Raw genomic sequence first — 17,954 nt, forward strand, 5'->3', positions numbered from 1 at the left:
ACTGTATTTTACTATTCATGTAAGACTTATTAATCTGAGTTAACTGTTGTGCCGTAAAGAAACTGCTCCAAAGGAACTGCTTATTCACAATGCAAAGCATACCTAGAAACAGTCTTCAAAATCAGATTGCACTTTTGACTTCAATTTTCTCAGCAGTATCCCCCTACTACTCAATATCCACTAAAAAAACCCCAACAAAACTGAAGTAGAGTGATCAATTTATCTTCAAGCAAATCAACTTCTAAATTGTACTTTATGGGCAGGTATGAGAAGTTCATCAACAAACAGAAAGGACGGTCAGAAGGGACTAGAGGTCTTGGAGAATTTGATTCCTCTGATTTTTGGAACATCTATGAGGTAGCTGTAGGCTGCAATTAGACCTTCCTTACCCCTCCTCCTCATCTCTGCCACAATGGACAAGGCCAGCTCTCTTAACCCCACCCATGCAGTTCATATGTGATAAATCTTTAATCATTCTGCATTTCAGATGTTGTCCCCAGAAGTCACCCTGACACAGGGGGTTAGGCCACCTAAGGCACAGAACTTTGCAATATTTTCCTGTTGAATTACTGAAGCTGCTGTTAGTGAAAACTTCAAGTCCTTTGGAATGGAGGCTCCAGTGTTAAGTGTTAAATACCACCCTTCAATTAGTATTATCTGCATGTTTGGCTAGCGTGCTCTCTGTCTCATCATGCACCTTGATTTAGGGAAGGTGAAAAGCACCAATCTCAGTGCATCAAAAATATAAACTTGAGAGAATTATGGTGAAAGAAATGTACAGACTTCATGTTCCAGTACCACTGGAGGAGTTAAAAATATGGAAAATAGAGTAAAAACAAATGTACTTTACTGAAACTACAGTGACACTGCTTTTAGAGGCTTACTGAAAAGCTACCAACTATTAAAAAGCAGTGTCTAAATGAAATCTTTTCAGATGGAGATTTTTAAAAAGAAATAAAATGTTTAGTGCCTTTTATCTCTATCTGTTCTAATGCACTTATTCAAGACAGTTTGGTTATGTTCAACTGTAAAATCCTCTAGGTCTTTTCTTCAGTCCCAGTTAAGAAGCGAAAAGCTAACATCAAAGCATGAGCTTAAAATTTGCAGTGCTTCATCTACTTCAAAGTGTAGCCAACGTTTCTCATCTGTTTATTAAAAATACCTAAATGCAGGGAAACAACAGGCTTGAGTGAATTCAGTCTACAATATGTATAGTGGTAAACATGATACAATATTTCAATTCATTCAAACCACGTAATTCTATTATCATTACCCTCAGGTTGCTGTATTGATGCATATTTAAGAATTAGATTGAAGAATAAAACAGGGAAAAACCCTAATTCCTTTGTTACTCTGGACGTGTGTACAGAGACCCTATGGGGTAGTCTTTTTGGCAGTTTGAGGTACCTGGGTGCAGGATTTTTTGATGCTAAATATTATGCTCTTCAAACCCATAAATGAATACTAGTTCATCATTAGAGAGAACCAATAAATCATGGGTACTGCAATCAAATCAAAAGAAGCTTTCTAAGCTAATTAGTTGAAAATCTACTCATGGTGATGGAGCATTACTTTGGTATGCTATTAGGAATATCTAGTCTTACCAAGGAGGCCCCTTCCTTGCTGTTGTGCAACTCAAATGGGTCCTGATACATACAATTCAAACCTTTCTGTCCTTTAACGAGTTCTGAATGAAACTGCTGAGTTGACACAAAATGCATGGTACACTTCACCATTGACTGACTCTGCCTGTTCTCACTTTCAGTGAGTACCTTATTTCTTAGTTCTATGTTTTCCACATATTGCAGCTGGGGAGCTGCAAGTTCTGCAGGCTACAAAGCATCAAACAAATGTGTGGCATTACTCTAACAAACAGTAATACAACACAGAAGCTGGAACTCTCCATGTAAGGATGGATTCCACATGAAAAGGGAAATTGCCTTGAGAAGAAAAGTAATTTGTTACAACTCTGCCGACCAGGCACACCCTGGCCCAACAGAAAACTCTATTCTCCACCACAGACTTCTAGATAATGCTGCATGCAGCCTCTGGTACAGACAGAAAGTGATTGTGGGGAACGTAAGACGGGAAAGCAGCACAAATGTGTTTTTCAATTGATTGCTGGGAGGGAGGTTTCGATTTCTCTTAGGCAAGGAACATCACTTTTTCTAACTCAGACAGGGGCCAACAGTGATGAAAAGCACAGAACAGTTGCTGCATTTGAAGAAGAAAAACACACAAAAAAATTTCCATAAGAGGGCGGTAGTAGTTTACCCAAAAAAACCCTATAAACCCAGGATGTCAGTCAAAAGATTTAACTTTCCCTTGTTGAATCTGCATGTAAGTTACTTTGGCAGATATCATTGTATTTAAGAAAACTGAATTTGGAAACTTACCTTTTCTACAGCAAATGTTCGAATCACATATTCAGCCAGCAGCTCTGTTTCTATTAGGGTAACTTTAATGTCTTTATATATCTCTGTGTCATCTGGCCAATATTTGCAGCATTTGACCTTTAAAAAATACAAAAGAAATTAAGGTTCATTTATTTTAGAAGGTTCATACAGAATTCTGTGCAATGATTTCTGATTTAAAGTGCAATCATGCACAGAACAGTCACATTTTCTGCACCTGTAAATGTTTGAGGGACATTGCTTCTTCTCTTTTTAAGACAGCTTTCATAGTTTCACATGAGCTTTGTGTTGTGCTTAGTGAAGTAAGGCAAACTTGTTTGGAGCACAAAGGATATTTATGCCCTGCACAGTTCAGCCATGGTAGCTGCTCATTTCCTGTGCTCTCCAAAGCAGAGTGTGCCCAGAGAGACAAATACCACCAGAAGCTTTTTCCCCAGCCTCTACTTGTTGATTTGTCTCAAAAATACCTTTCTACCTTCTAAAATAAAAGTGTTTTGCAGACAGGAAGGAGACCTCATGGCAGTTCACAGCTTCCTCACAAGGGGAAGAGGAGGGGTATCCACGGGTCTCTTTTCTGTGCTGACCAGTGAGGGACTGAGGGAATGGCCTGAGTGTGTGTCAGGGCTGGGTATCAGGAAAAGGTTCTTCCCCCCAGAGGGTGGCTGAGCACTGGAACAGGCTCCCCAGGGAAGTGGTCACAGCACCAAGCCTGACAGAGCTCAGGAAGCATTTGTACAATGCTTTCAGGCACATCGTGTAACTCTTCAGGATGGTGCTGTGCAGGGCCAGGAGCTGGACTTCAATAATCCTTGTGGATTCCTTCTAAATAAAGATATTGTATGATTCTCTGTTTTTAGAAAAGCACCTGTTTTCTCAGATTAACTTTCCAAAGGAACTGATGAGAGGTCAAATAGCAAAACTCAATGCTTGAAGTCAAGAGCTGAGGTTTATGCCCAGGCTCTAACTATTATAACTCTACATAGCCTAACTACTAATTCACAGATAACTCCCAACATTATGGGTAGGATTCATCTCACTTAGCTCAACCTAAACTGCTATTTTTAAAAGTGGGTGGTTTGAGGACTGTACATGATGATGTAGATAGCTGACTGACTTAAGAATTTTCTCCTCCTTCCCATTTGTGTGGACAAAGTGGTGGGCTGGGAAGCTAACACATTACTTACATCTCTCTTTTACTCTGCTTTATCATGGTAATAGCTATGCTATCACCACTGCATCTGGCCATCATCCAGTAGTGCAGTACGTGCTAGGAGTGGCATCTGTAATACATCTGCTGCATGGAACAGTTTCTCTCTTTCTCCCACAAAGGGAAAATTTAAAATTATCTTTTAATACATGTAGATCTAGTTCACCTAAATATCCACTTAAATTAGTCAGGTAAAAAACCTAAGCACTCTAAATATTCAATGGAAAACTGATAGAAAAAAAAAATTAAACTTCACAATTGATAAGAGTATTTCTCAGACCTATTTTCATGCAAAAATATTTGGATTACTACCATGTTTAATCCTGAGCAAAAGGTAAAACAGATGAACATTTGTATAAGTATACATTGAAAACTGTAATGCAGGATTCAAATGATTTATTTAAAAAGACTCCAGGTTCAGTACAGAAAGGATTATGCAGAGAGTCAAACTCTGTCCTGTCAAGAAGAAAACACATTTTCTTAAGCATTTGTTTCCAGTATGTCACTGATAATTGTGAACAATCCTTCTTTACTGTCTGGATAGATGGGAGGTCTTGCCACATCACAGTAGTGACATTGGCTGATAAAATAAAAAGTTTGTCCAGGCAGGGTCAGTAGTTCTGGCCCTTTTTCTGGCTCATTAGCAGGATAAAATTTAAATCTGAATAGAGCTGAGTTGAAGGGCTAGCAAAACAGAGCCCCAAATCAGGATCCTCTTCAGATAAAAAGAGTAGCCTGGTCAGAAGCCCTGGCTCCCAGCCACAGAATTATACAAGCACCCTAACAGCTTGTTCTGCTTACGCAGCTGATGGAAAGCTCCTAGAGCAGAGCTGAAGTTCAGGTAGCTTTATACGTAGGTTTTTATTTTTCTGTGCTTGCCTTTGGACCTAGCAACCACAATAGTATTGAATAAAAAAACTTTCTTTATAGTCTTCACATTTCAGCTGGTATTAAGGGTGGTTTCAGGATGACTGGCAACAGCAGAGTTCCCTTCCATGGTGAGAGATTGGAGCTGGGACCTTGGACAGTGCTCAGTGTCACTCCTGTAACAGGAGCAAGGGTAGCAAGACTGCTCCCCACACCATGCTGCAGAGCCAGAAAGCTGACAGGGTGCCAGAGAGGAGAAGGATTCCATCAACCAAGGACCAAGCTGAGGGCCATTCCCAGGATCCCTAACAACAGGATCTCTGACAAATGCGCATTCATCTCTAAAACAAATCTATCCACTGTAAGCAACGAGCAAACATTTCTAAAGCATTATACATTGCTGCAAGCAGTTTCGTATTTACTGCTGCTATCTATTGTTGCATCTACTTGATATTTGTTCAGATCTTATTTTGTTCAGATGTATTTCCAAAAGTCTTTTCATAGAAGCTAAGTGAAAGACCTTGAATGCTCATTGTTTTGTCCGTGCTGTTAAAATAATCCAGAAAATTGTTCAAATGTTCACATTGTTCAAATCCCACAGGCCAGCAAACTGACCCTTTTACAGTCTATTGCCAAAAGCTCTCTTAAACAGGGTTTCCCACCTATGGCCAAGATGACTTTTTGACTCTTCATTGAGAGTAAGACAATTCACACTGCCTCTGCGCTGGAGCAACACACAGACAGCCCCTTCTCTGGAGCCGATTCCCTTTTCCTGCCTGTTCGCGTATCCGTTCCATAGGTGGAACCTGAGCCACGCGGAGAGGGCCAATGCACGTAGGAAGGGAGCAGCTGCAGCCGTGATCCCAGGCACTGCACTGCTCATCAGCACGTCTCTTTGTTGCTAACTTTAGCCTCATCTCTTTCTGATGGGCGCCTGCCATCCTTGAAACAGCTCTAGTTTAGCAAAATAAACAATTGCGGGGGGGGAAGCAACCTTGGCTGAATTAAATTGCTCTTTCCTTAAAGGAAAACATACCTGTTTCTAACTTGGTAAGTCCAGACTGTCTGGATCATGGCTAAGAACCAGGGACAATTTGGAAAGAACAATTTAGAAGAGTACAGTCCCCATGCTCTTATGCCTCAACTGCTGGATTTGATTCCACTCTTCTTTAAACCTTATTTAAGATGATGCAGTGGAATAATTAGGAAGCATTGGGAGATGTTGCACAGAAGTTACAGCCTTTTGTGCCTCATGCAGCTTGGGCCTGCTGGGGATTTCTTACTCTGCTGCACAGGGGATTTTGGGCACGGAGCAGACTGGAGCTGAGCAGAAGGATCCATGACAACACAATTTCCTGAAAACTCTCCCAAGTGGAATAGGGGCTGTGAAAGCCACAGGAACCATGCCAGAATTCAGTCAGAGCCACAGACCAAGTGATGATTCACTCTCTAACAGAGGAAAAAAGACCCAAACCCAACTTTATTTTAATTCAGGCTTTTCTCCTACTTTTGGCCCTTGTTCCACAATGCTATGCACGTGCAGAGCTCTGGACCTGAGAACTCCATGGACTCCTGGTGAACCAAAAGTCAATTAAAAGCATAAATATCCATCTCCCATCTCCTCTAGGACCACCCAAATAAATGCAAAGCTGTCTTAAAGACAGAAATAGATTAACTAGTGTAAATCAAAACCACATTTATAAATGCTTATTGGATCAGGGCCTTTATTTGTACAAGAAAAGACAATTGCAACAAAATAGAATATGGTTTTACTCATTAAATATGAGAAACACTGCTGGTAGCATATGTTCAATTTTTCTTTTTAGCACAGCTTTAGCTACCATAACTTGAAGAATTTCTTTTCCATTTTATAAACATTTGGTACGTGTTTTACAAAAAAGCCTTACTAACAGAAGGTTCAACTAAATAATTGATATATGATTCCAGAACTGAATAGTAAATGCACTAGATCTTTTTTTTTTTCCACACAGTTGCTACCATAACAGTAAGTATCATCTACAAAGCAGAAAACATAATTTTGAAATCTCATCTGAGCAGAATTATAATTGAGAGTTTGTTCACATACACCCCACATTTATATCCTACCACATGCCAAAAAATACAGATGTTCATCACAAGATGAGATAAAAGGATGATTGCCAGAGACATAATGAAAATGCTCTGGTTTAATCTATTCATCCCAAGGTACACTGTCCAATTGTTTCAAACATGTTTATTTTACTAGTAATTTTAGAAATTTGGACAAGAGAATTACCTACTTCCACCTTCTAATTCCATCCCCCAGTAAAATAGTCTAACATGTGAAACTCAGAATTAAAAATGAAGGTGGAAAGTTGTTGTTGCTAGTTTTAAATATAACGAATAACGTAGGCTGTGGATGGCTAATGAACACAAATTGTGACTTCTGAAGCTGTATATTTAACCATTTGGCAATGTGACACATGTTGCTAAAGGCAGTAGGAAAGTCAGGACAGTAATTCATTTACCTAGAATGTTGGAATAGGAGTAATATTACAGACTTAATATGTGAGCTAGCTGTGAAATACACTTTGCAGTCCATACAGAACAGTTTAAATAACACTGATTATTCAAAGTTTCCAATTGCCTTTGATTCTGAAATATTCTTAGCAAAAGGGTGATATATATAACTGACTATGCCCTGCATGGATTGTCATTAGTGAAGAGCAGTATTATACATTCTAATCTAAAATTAATCCTGAACTAAGTAATAACGATAAGTCAGACATAAATTTTGAAGTGAAACCTCTTGGCTATAAAATGAAACAGCCAACCATGCTCACTGGTAAAATTTTTAACAGATTTTACAGATGTAGCTTGGATAACACATACTTTTATTTGGCTGACTTGAACTAAAAGAACATCCAATAATTGAAAGTATTTTTATTTAAATACTTTTCAAACAAAAAATGTATTACAATATAAGAACATTTTATATGTTATAAAACAACCTTTGACAGGAGATAAAACCCAGTCTTCCTTTTTTTAATTTTCTTTTGTTTGCTTTTGAGCAAGTCTGTTATTAGTTTTATACCTCATTCTACAGTTTTCTAAAAGGTGTGGAAGACTATTGAGAAATATATTTGAGGTACTGTTTGGCACCATCAGAAGAATGGGTCTCTGTGAAGTCAGCCAGAAGTCTTTACGTTGTTCACAGCTGCCAGGGTAAGGAGAGATGTCTCCATGAATTTTACTAGCTCAGTCTAACTTCTTCTTGGGATGACTCAGAGCTGAGGTAGCTCTCCACCTTCTGCTGCTCTAAGCTGCCCCAAAAGTGCAGCCCTAAGTAGCCTGGTGGGTGCACTCTCATTCAGCTTCTGCCCAAAAGAACTGGCTTTCTGGACATGCCCAGCAGCAGCCATAAATGAATGCTTTCCACCTGAAAAAATGAGTGTGACCCTTTGTTCTTAAGACTCAGTGTTCTGTTAGCATGCCATCAACCTGGCAGAGTGGGTTAGATGAAATTAAGATGAAATTAAAATTAAAATTAAGGCCCAACCCATGGTGTGACCTTCCTTTGACCACAAAAAAGATTTGGTGTAGAAGAGCTGCTTTAGGGTAAAGCAACCCAAGGTAAAGCTGTTCCAGTGTACCTGCCTCCATTGATAATACTAACAGAGGAATATGGATTGTATCTGTTTCATTGCTTATGTTGAGGCAATTTTATGCATCTCAGTACATCCCTGGAGAAGAAAAGCTGAGCACAGAACACATGAGAAGGGTGGTCCCATGCCAAGATGAAGGATGGTTAGCTAGAGCTCCCCAAAGCCTGTCTTAATTCCTGACACAACTGTGAAATCATGGGCCTGTTTCTCAGATCCTGTGCTCCAAGGACCTGATGTGTCTACATCGAGCAGCCCAGCCTGTGCTCTGAACCATGCTTCCATTCCAAGATCAAAATCATGCCATTAGCTGGGTACAGAGCACCACCTACTTAGTGGATTGCCTTCTGGCTCTAAAACCTGATCATCTGATGTTAGCTTAGACAGCTCTACATGGGTAAAGTAAAAGTGTGTCAGTGCCTCCAGGATCCTTCTCCCTTCACAGAGAGACTGAGAGATAATTTCAAGAGACTGCTGAGGTGAGGAGACTTGCAATTATGAAGCCATTTTGCTAGCCCTGACATTTCAAGAAAGAATCTGAAGCCCTCCCTCTTAGCAAACTGCACCTAAAGTTGCATCCTACACCTTGGTGGCACTTCAGTTAGCCCAACAAAGGGGTCAGTGCATTTGTGTATCCTTAAACCTCTTTTGTTCGTTTCTCTAAGTGAATTATCTCAACTGGATTAGTAAGGATTAAGATATTAATCTGTGTTGATTAACATTCTTTGAAACATAGCTTTTACTGGAGATGAGAATACAACAAAACACTGAGAGCTGAACACATGTCTGCTCTGTATGACATGGGACAGTGCTGAATGCCTCTAGCTTCATGTTCTGTTTCATGATGCTAACATTGCTAACCTGGACACATCTTTTTTAGACAATTCCAAAGAGTCCTTCCTTCTCTTTCCTGGAGAACAACAAACTAAATTTTCCCTAAGGGCTGCTCCTCTACTGTGTATAATGCAGTAATGTAAACCTACTATTTCTGGTTAAAAATCTAGAAAGATGAAATCTGTTTTGATGACTAGAAGGGTTCACTGACTTGAAAGATTAACAATAGTTTTAAATTTTGATTGGTTTTCTGTTTTTCTCATTGATATTCTGTAAAAGTATAAACTGTCCTCTACTCAATAAGAGATACTGGAATTACAGCGAAATCAAAAGTATAACAACAGAATATAATACCTGTGCTGATGTACCATAAGCACAAGTCCCATTTTTGGGGAGTAAACAAGATTAGGAAAAAAAAATTCAATGGATGGGGAAGGACACTATTTATATATTTAAGAAGTTTGGACTAGAGTTATCTTGAGGAAGCAAATGGATTCATGTAACAACCTTTCCCCTCTTATTTATACAATGTGGTTTCCTTCTTTAAGTAGAAAAGTTGAAATGAAATCTTAGTCACCAGTATGCATGCAAACTCTTTGGCACACCTCCTAAGGAGCATTAACACCAGTATCCTGAATTAATTCCAGTGTAGGCAATTTGGCTTATTACATTTAGAGGCAGTTTCAATTAGACAGAGTGTTCTTCCATTTATACTAAATACAAACGGGCTGTTTGTGAGACATGCTGGAGAGTCACTGTGTTTCACCTCTGCAAGATCACAGTATTGGGTGATCTGAATCTTAAATACAATTTGAGTTTTCCTTTGTTTATTAGAAGCATCTTCATGGAAGATTCTCAAAAACTTGTAAAATGTATAAGTACAAACTTTATAATAGCTTTGTGATAAAAAAAACCCCATTTTCATTCTAAGCATAGGTGTTAAGTCCATTGGAAGTTTCACACATTTTTTTTGCTGCTGAAATTTCCAATGAAGATTTTCTTTTTCTTTTTTTTTTTTTTTTTTCTTTAATCTGTTTCCAGTAAGAAGTCTTTGGACAAGGTTTTATTTAGCAGTTTTTCTTGCATGCATAATCTCTGTCGGTAACACAAACTATCAAGTAGACCTGAATAAGATATGGTACGACATCAAGAATTCTGGGTTTTATTTGTTAAGAAAATGTATTTGAATCTGTTTAAGAAATGTCTCTTGAATGCTGACCAGTGCTGCACATCCTGAGAACCCAAAAACATGAACACAGAGCTGTGACCATACAGGCTTTCCTAGGAAGAGCAACCCTTTTCTGACACCATTTATCTTACAAGTAATGTTTTTTATAGCAAGCCAGCATCAAGGAGATATTCCCTCTGTCAGAAGACTGTTGTATGGATCTCCTCGCTGTCATGTGGAACTCTTTTAAGCATGAAAAGTTGAAATTATCCCCATTTTTGCAGAGAAGTGCCACATACAAAACATGTCAAGCACAGGTCCAGGAAAACAAGCCAAGGAAAAGTTAAACCACCAGTGTATTCTTCCTTTTCCCCTATGCAAACACAGCCCTTCTGGCTCCTGGGAGGGAAATGTCACCTGGGAAGGGTGTGAAATGACTGTTAGGAAAGTTCACCACTCCTGAGGGATAAGCTGGCAGGGAGAGGCAGCTTGGGTAGGACATAGGTGTGGGCACAGGCATATTTACCAGTTTGTGGCTGACCTTCATTCCCCTTTGTGCCACATCCATTCTGTTGTAGTCAACCTTGCTTCCTTTCACAAAAAGGGTCTTTTGTGTGCTTATTAACACTATTAGCACTGGCTGTTTTCTAATTCCGAATAATAATTGAGAAACTCTAATTACTGTAATTACTATGCTCCTGGGGTGAGGTTTTATTTTTTATAATTATTTATAGTGATTTGCTTTGTGAATACTTTGTTACATTAAAAGCATGATAGACAATCATAAGTCCTTGCAATGCATTTATTTATAGCTACCTCTACTAAAATTCACCAGTGCATTTCAGCATTTATTAATCAGTTATTACTAAATTTCTTCTGCCTAAAGCAAGTGGGAGAGAAAGCGACTACTGAAAAATGACAAATAATGTGACATGCCAAGTTTGATTCTGCCAACTAAGTAGTAGTACCAAACCAACAAGAACAAAGATGGAGGTGGCAGCTAGATGGCACAATTGAATATATTCTAAATCTTCCCACCATGCTTCTTCAAGGAAGACAGAAATGTTTCAATGTGTGAAAACACTGAAACAAATCAAGAACCACCTGACACTTTGGCCAGTACATAAAACCTTGATCCCATTCCCACTGCTTTTCTGGGTCTTTGGGACTTTGCCCTCCAGAGTGGTATCTTGAAGTAAGCAAGATGTTCTTCTATGTCTACCTTTATGATCACCCTGTGTGACTGTAACATCATCATACTGCTGGGTAAAAATTTTTGTTTCTTACAGAATAATCCACCAGATTATGCTAAATCTCTCCGGTAAAGATGCTCCCTGAAATTACACTATCTTCAGTTCCTCCACCATTTACAGACATGGGCATGTAGGCCTCTTGCATTAATATAATCCAGAATACATTACTTTGAAACAGCTTGTTGTCACACTGATGTAATTATATGAGTCTTGATTCTCGTTTATGCTTTTTATCCATTAGTGTGTGGCTTGGAAAATTCTGATTCTTGGATCATTACCATTAATTACTTGCCATTTTCTTTTTGTGAACTTCACTGTGAGTGAAAAGCTGTTGATCCCAGCACAAAGAAGACAGAAACCTTTTTATCAAGGTTGTTTCAAGAGCTGTTTATTTGTTTAGGATTTTTTTTTTGGTAAAAATTGTTGTCAACCTAGACCAACCTTAACAAGCACCACTTCATTCTTTATCAAAGAACTATTCATGCAACTCAGCAATGCTTTTTCTAAATGACTGTGAGACCTCATTTTGATTTTTAATAAACAGTCACATTCTAATGAGGTCTTCATAAAACTGACTAAATATGTTTAGGAATCATTAGCTTAAATTATCAGTACAAAAGTCTCCTTAGGGAGCCCTGCAGATTTTGTGATAAGACTTCTGGCAGATGGATTAGTGTAACAGCTCCAGCTAGGTCTGAATTTCCACACAAGCAGTGTAAATGTGAGTGACTGGGTAACAGGCTACTAGATGAAGAGCTAAATGTCCCTCAGGTGGGTTCATTAAAGAGAGAAAACAATCAAAACACATTTTGGTGCCATTTAAATACCAGGTGCACAGCAGTCTGCAGGTGCCAGAAACACTGACAAGGGTCCCTCACTGGAACACACAAGAGCTTAAAGGGATGTGCAGTTCTGACAAGTGTGCCTCAGATAATGACAGATATTGGCAGATGTACCTGGACCCTGCTGGAGGGTAATGGGGGACTGAGTCATTTGCAGCAGGTGCCTGTATTAGGGACAGCCTCATGGTGATTCCTCCAGCAGCAATTAAAACAGTCCTGATGCATAATGCTCCAGGGCAAGAAGCAAGTTCCTAGCACTGATTTAATGACTATCCAGCCAGTACTGAAAAACAAATACAAATACGCCCTCTCAATGATTAATTCATGAAGGCTGTACACCGTGTGGCAAACATGTTAAATTCTGAAAATTCCTGCTTCCTGAAAATGCAAAAAATTTTCCTCCTTGGCTTACCATGTGTCAACATGGTTAAAAAGTAAAAATAAGAAACCGCTATAAATCTTATAGAAGTGATAGCAACAGAAATAGAAAACCTCAAGTTTGGGAAGGTTATAAAGGTTTTCCCTACAGGAATGCTACCAAAAGTCCATTAAAATCATTGCTACTCAAGGTGGCACAGAGCTTGTGTTAGGGGTTGGGGGACAGATGGTGTGTTTGTAATTTGCCTCCTTGTTGCTGATGATTCCAGCTCTGGGAGTGGCACAAAAACACCAATGGAGGAGTGAGCGCACTGTTCTGTGGCTCATACGATTTTATTTCCATTAAAAGCTCATTTTAATTTCTGCTCTGATTTCACCTATGCTGGCCTCCAGAGCAAGTGAGAACATAGTAATTTCTACCACTGACGGAAACAACAAAGCTGTAGATCTGTATCCCACTAGGACTCTTGCACCCTGAAGAAATCTCCATGGTGGCACAAAGCATTCCTTGCTGCTGTGGGAATGTGCTGTGAGCAGAGGCTGCCAGCACTGGCACCAAGACTGGTGTCTCCCTTGCTGACATCTGACAGTTCACTCTAATTGGCGCTTCCAAATACTGACTTTGGGAAAACAGCATGTGGTTTCATGCAGAATGCTGTTTTTGCTCTCAGGCTTGTTTATTCATACCCAGAAAACATCCCTTTTTAAGTTGTTCGCTTGGGCACTTATGAATGTGTATAAAGCTTTAACAAAGAGGTTTGCTGGAGAGCTTCCTATTCTTACAAATCCATCCGTTTTGAATTGATACGTGACCATCCAGCTCTTTCTACCTTCTTCCTCACTCAAGGGACTGCATTTTGAAAGCAGCCTCCATGATCCCTCTTTGTCTCTGCAATTAGTCGTACATGTGCTCCTGCAGCAGGTGTTAATTGCAGTCACAATCCCCATCTTCTTTAAATCTAAAAATAATACTGGCACCTGATCTGTAAGCAGGCTTGGGCACACTGATATCTAACTGTTAGGATTTATATTATCCGTTCACAAAGGACATACGGAAGAATAAACTGAGATTGTAAAACTGGACTTGCTCAAACGGACTTCAACTCACACCACATAAACAGTGCTCTCTCCTAATGCAAATGCCACAGGGCAGAGGGGGTATCACACACTCCACCAGTGTGAAATTAAAAACATCTCTTAAAACTGTGCTGCTCATACCAAGATGCGTGCACTTGACTTCTTATTTCAACACTTCACAATAATTTACAATAATGGCCATAGTTCCCATAAAAGCAGTGGGATTTCTTTTCATATCAAATGAAAGCTATATGCCAAATTCCAAAGCAAATTTTCTTGAAAAAACATCCCAGATGAGAACTAAGACAGCAGTGCACAGACAAAGCAGTAAATGAAAAGACTCACTCACTGACATTTGTGTGAAACACAGAAAAAGGTTCCATTTAATACTTGTTGAAAACAAAATTAGCCGTAACGACTAGAGTAGGAGGCCTACTTTAGAAGTTACCAAGCAAAGAAAGAGCATTACACAGTATCAGTGAGGTAACTCAAGCTTTCCTTTACTATCCAGCTCCCCAACATGACCTCCTCATCAACAAACAGTGCACAAATGTGTAAAACTAATTTTTTCTGTTTTAGTCCAGAAGACTTTCAGGAAGGAAAACCCAAACAAGCCACACCAATGTAGACAAATACACCAAGAAACAATTTCATAGTTTAGCTACTTTTCTCAGACATCTGTTTCAGAATGACACCCCCTTAGTCTTAAAAAAATAAAGAGATGATTCTATACCTTGTTCTGCAAGGTATAGAATCATAGGTGTCATATGGTTGTACATATCTGAGATATGTACAACCATATGACACCTCCCCTCTTTGTCAGTCTTTGCAGATTCTGCTGTACAGAATACAGCTTTATCAGTTACTTTTCATGAAGCTAACGGTAACAAAGCCAAGCATCCAAGGCATGTTTAACAATAATTGATAATGAACCTCTCAGCAAAGGCAGTCATACATATTTTATGTGCTATACTTAGTATGTAAGAACCTTGTTGGTCTGTTATTTAATTCTGAAAAGCAAACACCTTGGATGCCTTTAATCTTTTTAAGTACAAAAACCACTTACCCTTCCCACTTCTACGAGATTAGTAACCATGATTATGCTGGCTGTGTTTTCATGCCATACCATCCTCCAGAAGTCATATATTGTCTCCTGCATTGGTCCTGAAACAATAAATCAAATGAAAGGTTACTATCTGAAAGTCTCATGATTGGAAGCTTGTCTCTGGGGGACTTTGTGGAACCGTGACTGTACACATATATTTGTATCACTATCATCATATTTTTCATTGAGGGTCGGTCAATTTCTTTTCTGTCATCCTACCTATTTGCATTTAAGCATTTTTCTCCTGAAATAGTGCTCTGAAAGAAAGTTAGTTCTCCAGCACTTAGGTATTTATCTCCATAATACCCAGAAGTGGAATTATAAAAAATGGATAACATCACTCTTTCTTTCAGCAATTGGATGATAACCTAGGGAAGGTGTATTTGGAATGAAATGAGTCTCAATGGAGTATGTGGCCTTTCCTGGTTTCTAATATTTTTCTTAGTGTTCACTATTTATCAAATTAGCCCAGCTCCTAAATTGTAGTTCCTGAAGTGAGACAGAAATTATAGTTTTTTTGCTGCAGTGTATCACTTTGCAAAACAGTGGGGAAAGTGGCAAAGAAACCTGATGTGCCATGGCAGCAGATCCTCTGCAGTCCTTTCCCCAACCCATGTGCTTCTGTTCATGAACATACAGGGCTTCCTCCAGCATCATGATGAAGCTGGGTACCAGCTCACAGGAAATGCTACAGAAATGCAAAATGTTGGGAAAAAAACCACATCTCTTTGCGTGCACCTGGTCCTGTCTGTTTGTAGCCTACACATCTTACCCGTGGTGCTCAGTGTGCCACCCCAGTTTTAAACCAGTGCTTTAAAATCACTGAGCCAGTAAAAGTAAACAATATAAACTATAAGCTTAACATCCATACTGAATCCATTACCGAACTGTCACATTGCAGTAAACAATTAGGGGCTTATTTAGAGGAATGACTTAAATCTAAGCTAATTGGAGAACAAATGGGTAATGTATTGCCCTAATGTTCCTTTAGTAAAGAAGCCAACACTCTTCAAGCATTACCAAACCATACATTAACAGATTTGGGCAGTTTGGCAGCCATGTTGTGTACTTTGATCTCCCTTTGAAAATAAAACATTCACTCTGAAATTGAGCATTTAGCAGAAAACGTAGTAATATATTATTACTATATTGTCACAGCAGAGGGCTTGGGCCAGATGGTATTTAAAGATCCCTTCCATCCCAAACCATTCTGTGACTTTGTGACTCTCTGATATTATAGGCAAGCCAAAACCAACTCACTAGGCAAATAACATTACAGTTATGACATAACTTTAATTTAAGAAAAAGGTAATAGACTAAAACTCTTGAATTTTAAAAAGAACTATTTATTTACAGCAATTCCAAATTATAGTTTTTCCACCCATAATTTGCACAAATCATTTAAAGAAGCTATGTATTTTTCCCCCTTATTTTATCTGTCTTTAAAAATGATGCATACATCATGAGTTTCGTAGGTCTCCTTATAGTTTTCATTTCCTTATAAGTTTCCTTAAATTGCTTTCATTGTTCATGTAACAGGAGAAAAAGCCATTTAAAACAACAGGAAACTATGACTGTTAGAACACAAAAAATGTCAGAAGGTCTTAAGAGTAGAATTAACAGCAGAATCTCAAGCTACAGTTTCTGAAATTACTAAATTCAAGCTGATGTTATAGCTGCAAAACCGAACACTTTTCTTTCTTCTTTAAATTAACAGCACAGAACAAGTGAACCTTTTGTGAGATTTCATTCTGAACTTCAACAATAGTTTAATCGCTCTCCATCATATGGAAATTTACAGCAAGCATTTTACTTCTACCTAAGCGTCCTGGATATGTGATACAGTCATGGTCCAAGTGCAATTTTGAATGTCACAGTAATATAATTAGTATATATTGTAGTGAAAGTTTAGCTTGCTTGTGTTTTAATATTTTAGGATTCAACGTAGCTTTCTTTCACAATTAAAAGTCACAACAGCACTGGAGAGGTTTTGTGCCAGCCTCTCCTACTGATTATAAGGAATCAGAGTATTCCAGTCACTCTAGGAAAATACTGTCTCTGTATAGCTTCTTCCTTCCTCTCAAATCTGAAACAAATACTCAGCTCAGTTACTGTTGCTATTGTCTTTTAAGGAGCATAGCTAAAAGTAGGCTAGGGAAAGATGGTTTTCCACAGAGCAGTGTCCTGGAAAAAGCCTTCAAGTTCACAACACATTATTAACATTATGCTTGATCAAGGACAAAAAAATAACATTATTTCTTCAAGAATCCTGGTTTAATGGAGAAAATCTAGATGGCTCCTCTGCATTCTGTCTTCATAGGACTGTGTGATGTTTCAATAAATTTATTCTGAGCATATTTTTGGTAATGCTGCAGGAAAAGTAAATGGTCTACACATCTACACAGGTCTCATCCCCTTGCAAGAAGCCAGAATCTTTGAGACTCTGTGGGTCAATGTAGCAAGTTTCTTTATACATTAATTCAGTTTTCTTTCCCACAGATTCACTGGAGATACAAGACAGCTGGGCCCTACATTGTAACAGTCATTTCTTTTTGACAGCTCTGGGATAACCTGCAATTTAATCCTGATTTCTTTTTTCCCTACATACGGCATAATTCGTGCTGTGATTTAAAGATTCCTACATTTCAAATCCAGAAATCACAAATTACAACTGGGAAGAGATCCTAAACACTAATTTATTCCTGTAGATTTTGAATTTGTCATTCTCCATAAAGGAAAAAAGACAATAAATTAGAAGAAAAAGAAATCTTTAGGAGAAGTAATGGTTTTTTGCAGGCCAGAGAAAGAGCTGAGTTATAACAAGTTTTTCAAGCTTGATTCTAAGCGTACTTCTAGAAGAAATTCCCTATTCTGCAGTGCAGAGTATGCTCCTGTCAATCTTACTACCCAAATAAGACAACCATAATTAAAAGTGCTTGACAGGACTTCCTGCTCTCCCTTCATATTCTCACATATTTTCTTGCTTTTTGGGTCCAACTCTTACATGTAGCCTCTAAACTTCTTTCACATTCAGGACATGGGAAAAAAAAAAAACAAACAGAAAACTACCCTAAAACCTACCTTAAAATCTCAGAAAGTAATTCTTCTACATCCCATTTTTCTTTTCTTCTTGACATTTAAAAAAATATCTTCTGACATATTAATAAA

The 17,954-nt window shown here is 38.5% G+C and overlaps 1 protein-coding gene across 8 annotated transcripts in view; it reads right to left on the bottom strand.

The window, feature by feature from the left end:
• PTPRM (protein tyrosine phosphatase receptor type M) overlaps positions 1-17,954 on the bottom strand; it is a 437,865-nt gene that overhangs the window by 19,302 nt on the left and 400,609 nt on the right. For all 8 annotated transcript variants that reach the window (XM_041477609.1, XM_041477608.1, XM_041477613.1 and 5 more), the window contains 2 exons: positions 14,748-14,845; positions 2,397-2,513 (listed from right to left, as the gene is read on the bottom strand). In XM_041477609.1, the coding sequence (XP_041333543.1) occupies positions 2,397-2,513; positions 14,748-14,845 (215 nt within the window). The remainder of the gene's footprint in view (positions 1-2,396; positions 2,514-14,747; positions 14,846-17,954) is intronic.

Source organism: Pyrgilauda ruficollis, unplaced genomic scaffold (assembly GCF_017590135.1).
Source record: "Pyrgilauda ruficollis isolate IOZ18807 unplaced genomic scaffold, ASM1759013v1 scaffold41, whole genome shotgun sequence".
Classification (NCBI taxonomy): domain Eukaryota; kingdom Metazoa; phylum Chordata; class Aves; order Passeriformes; family Passeridae; genus Pyrgilauda; species Pyrgilauda ruficollis.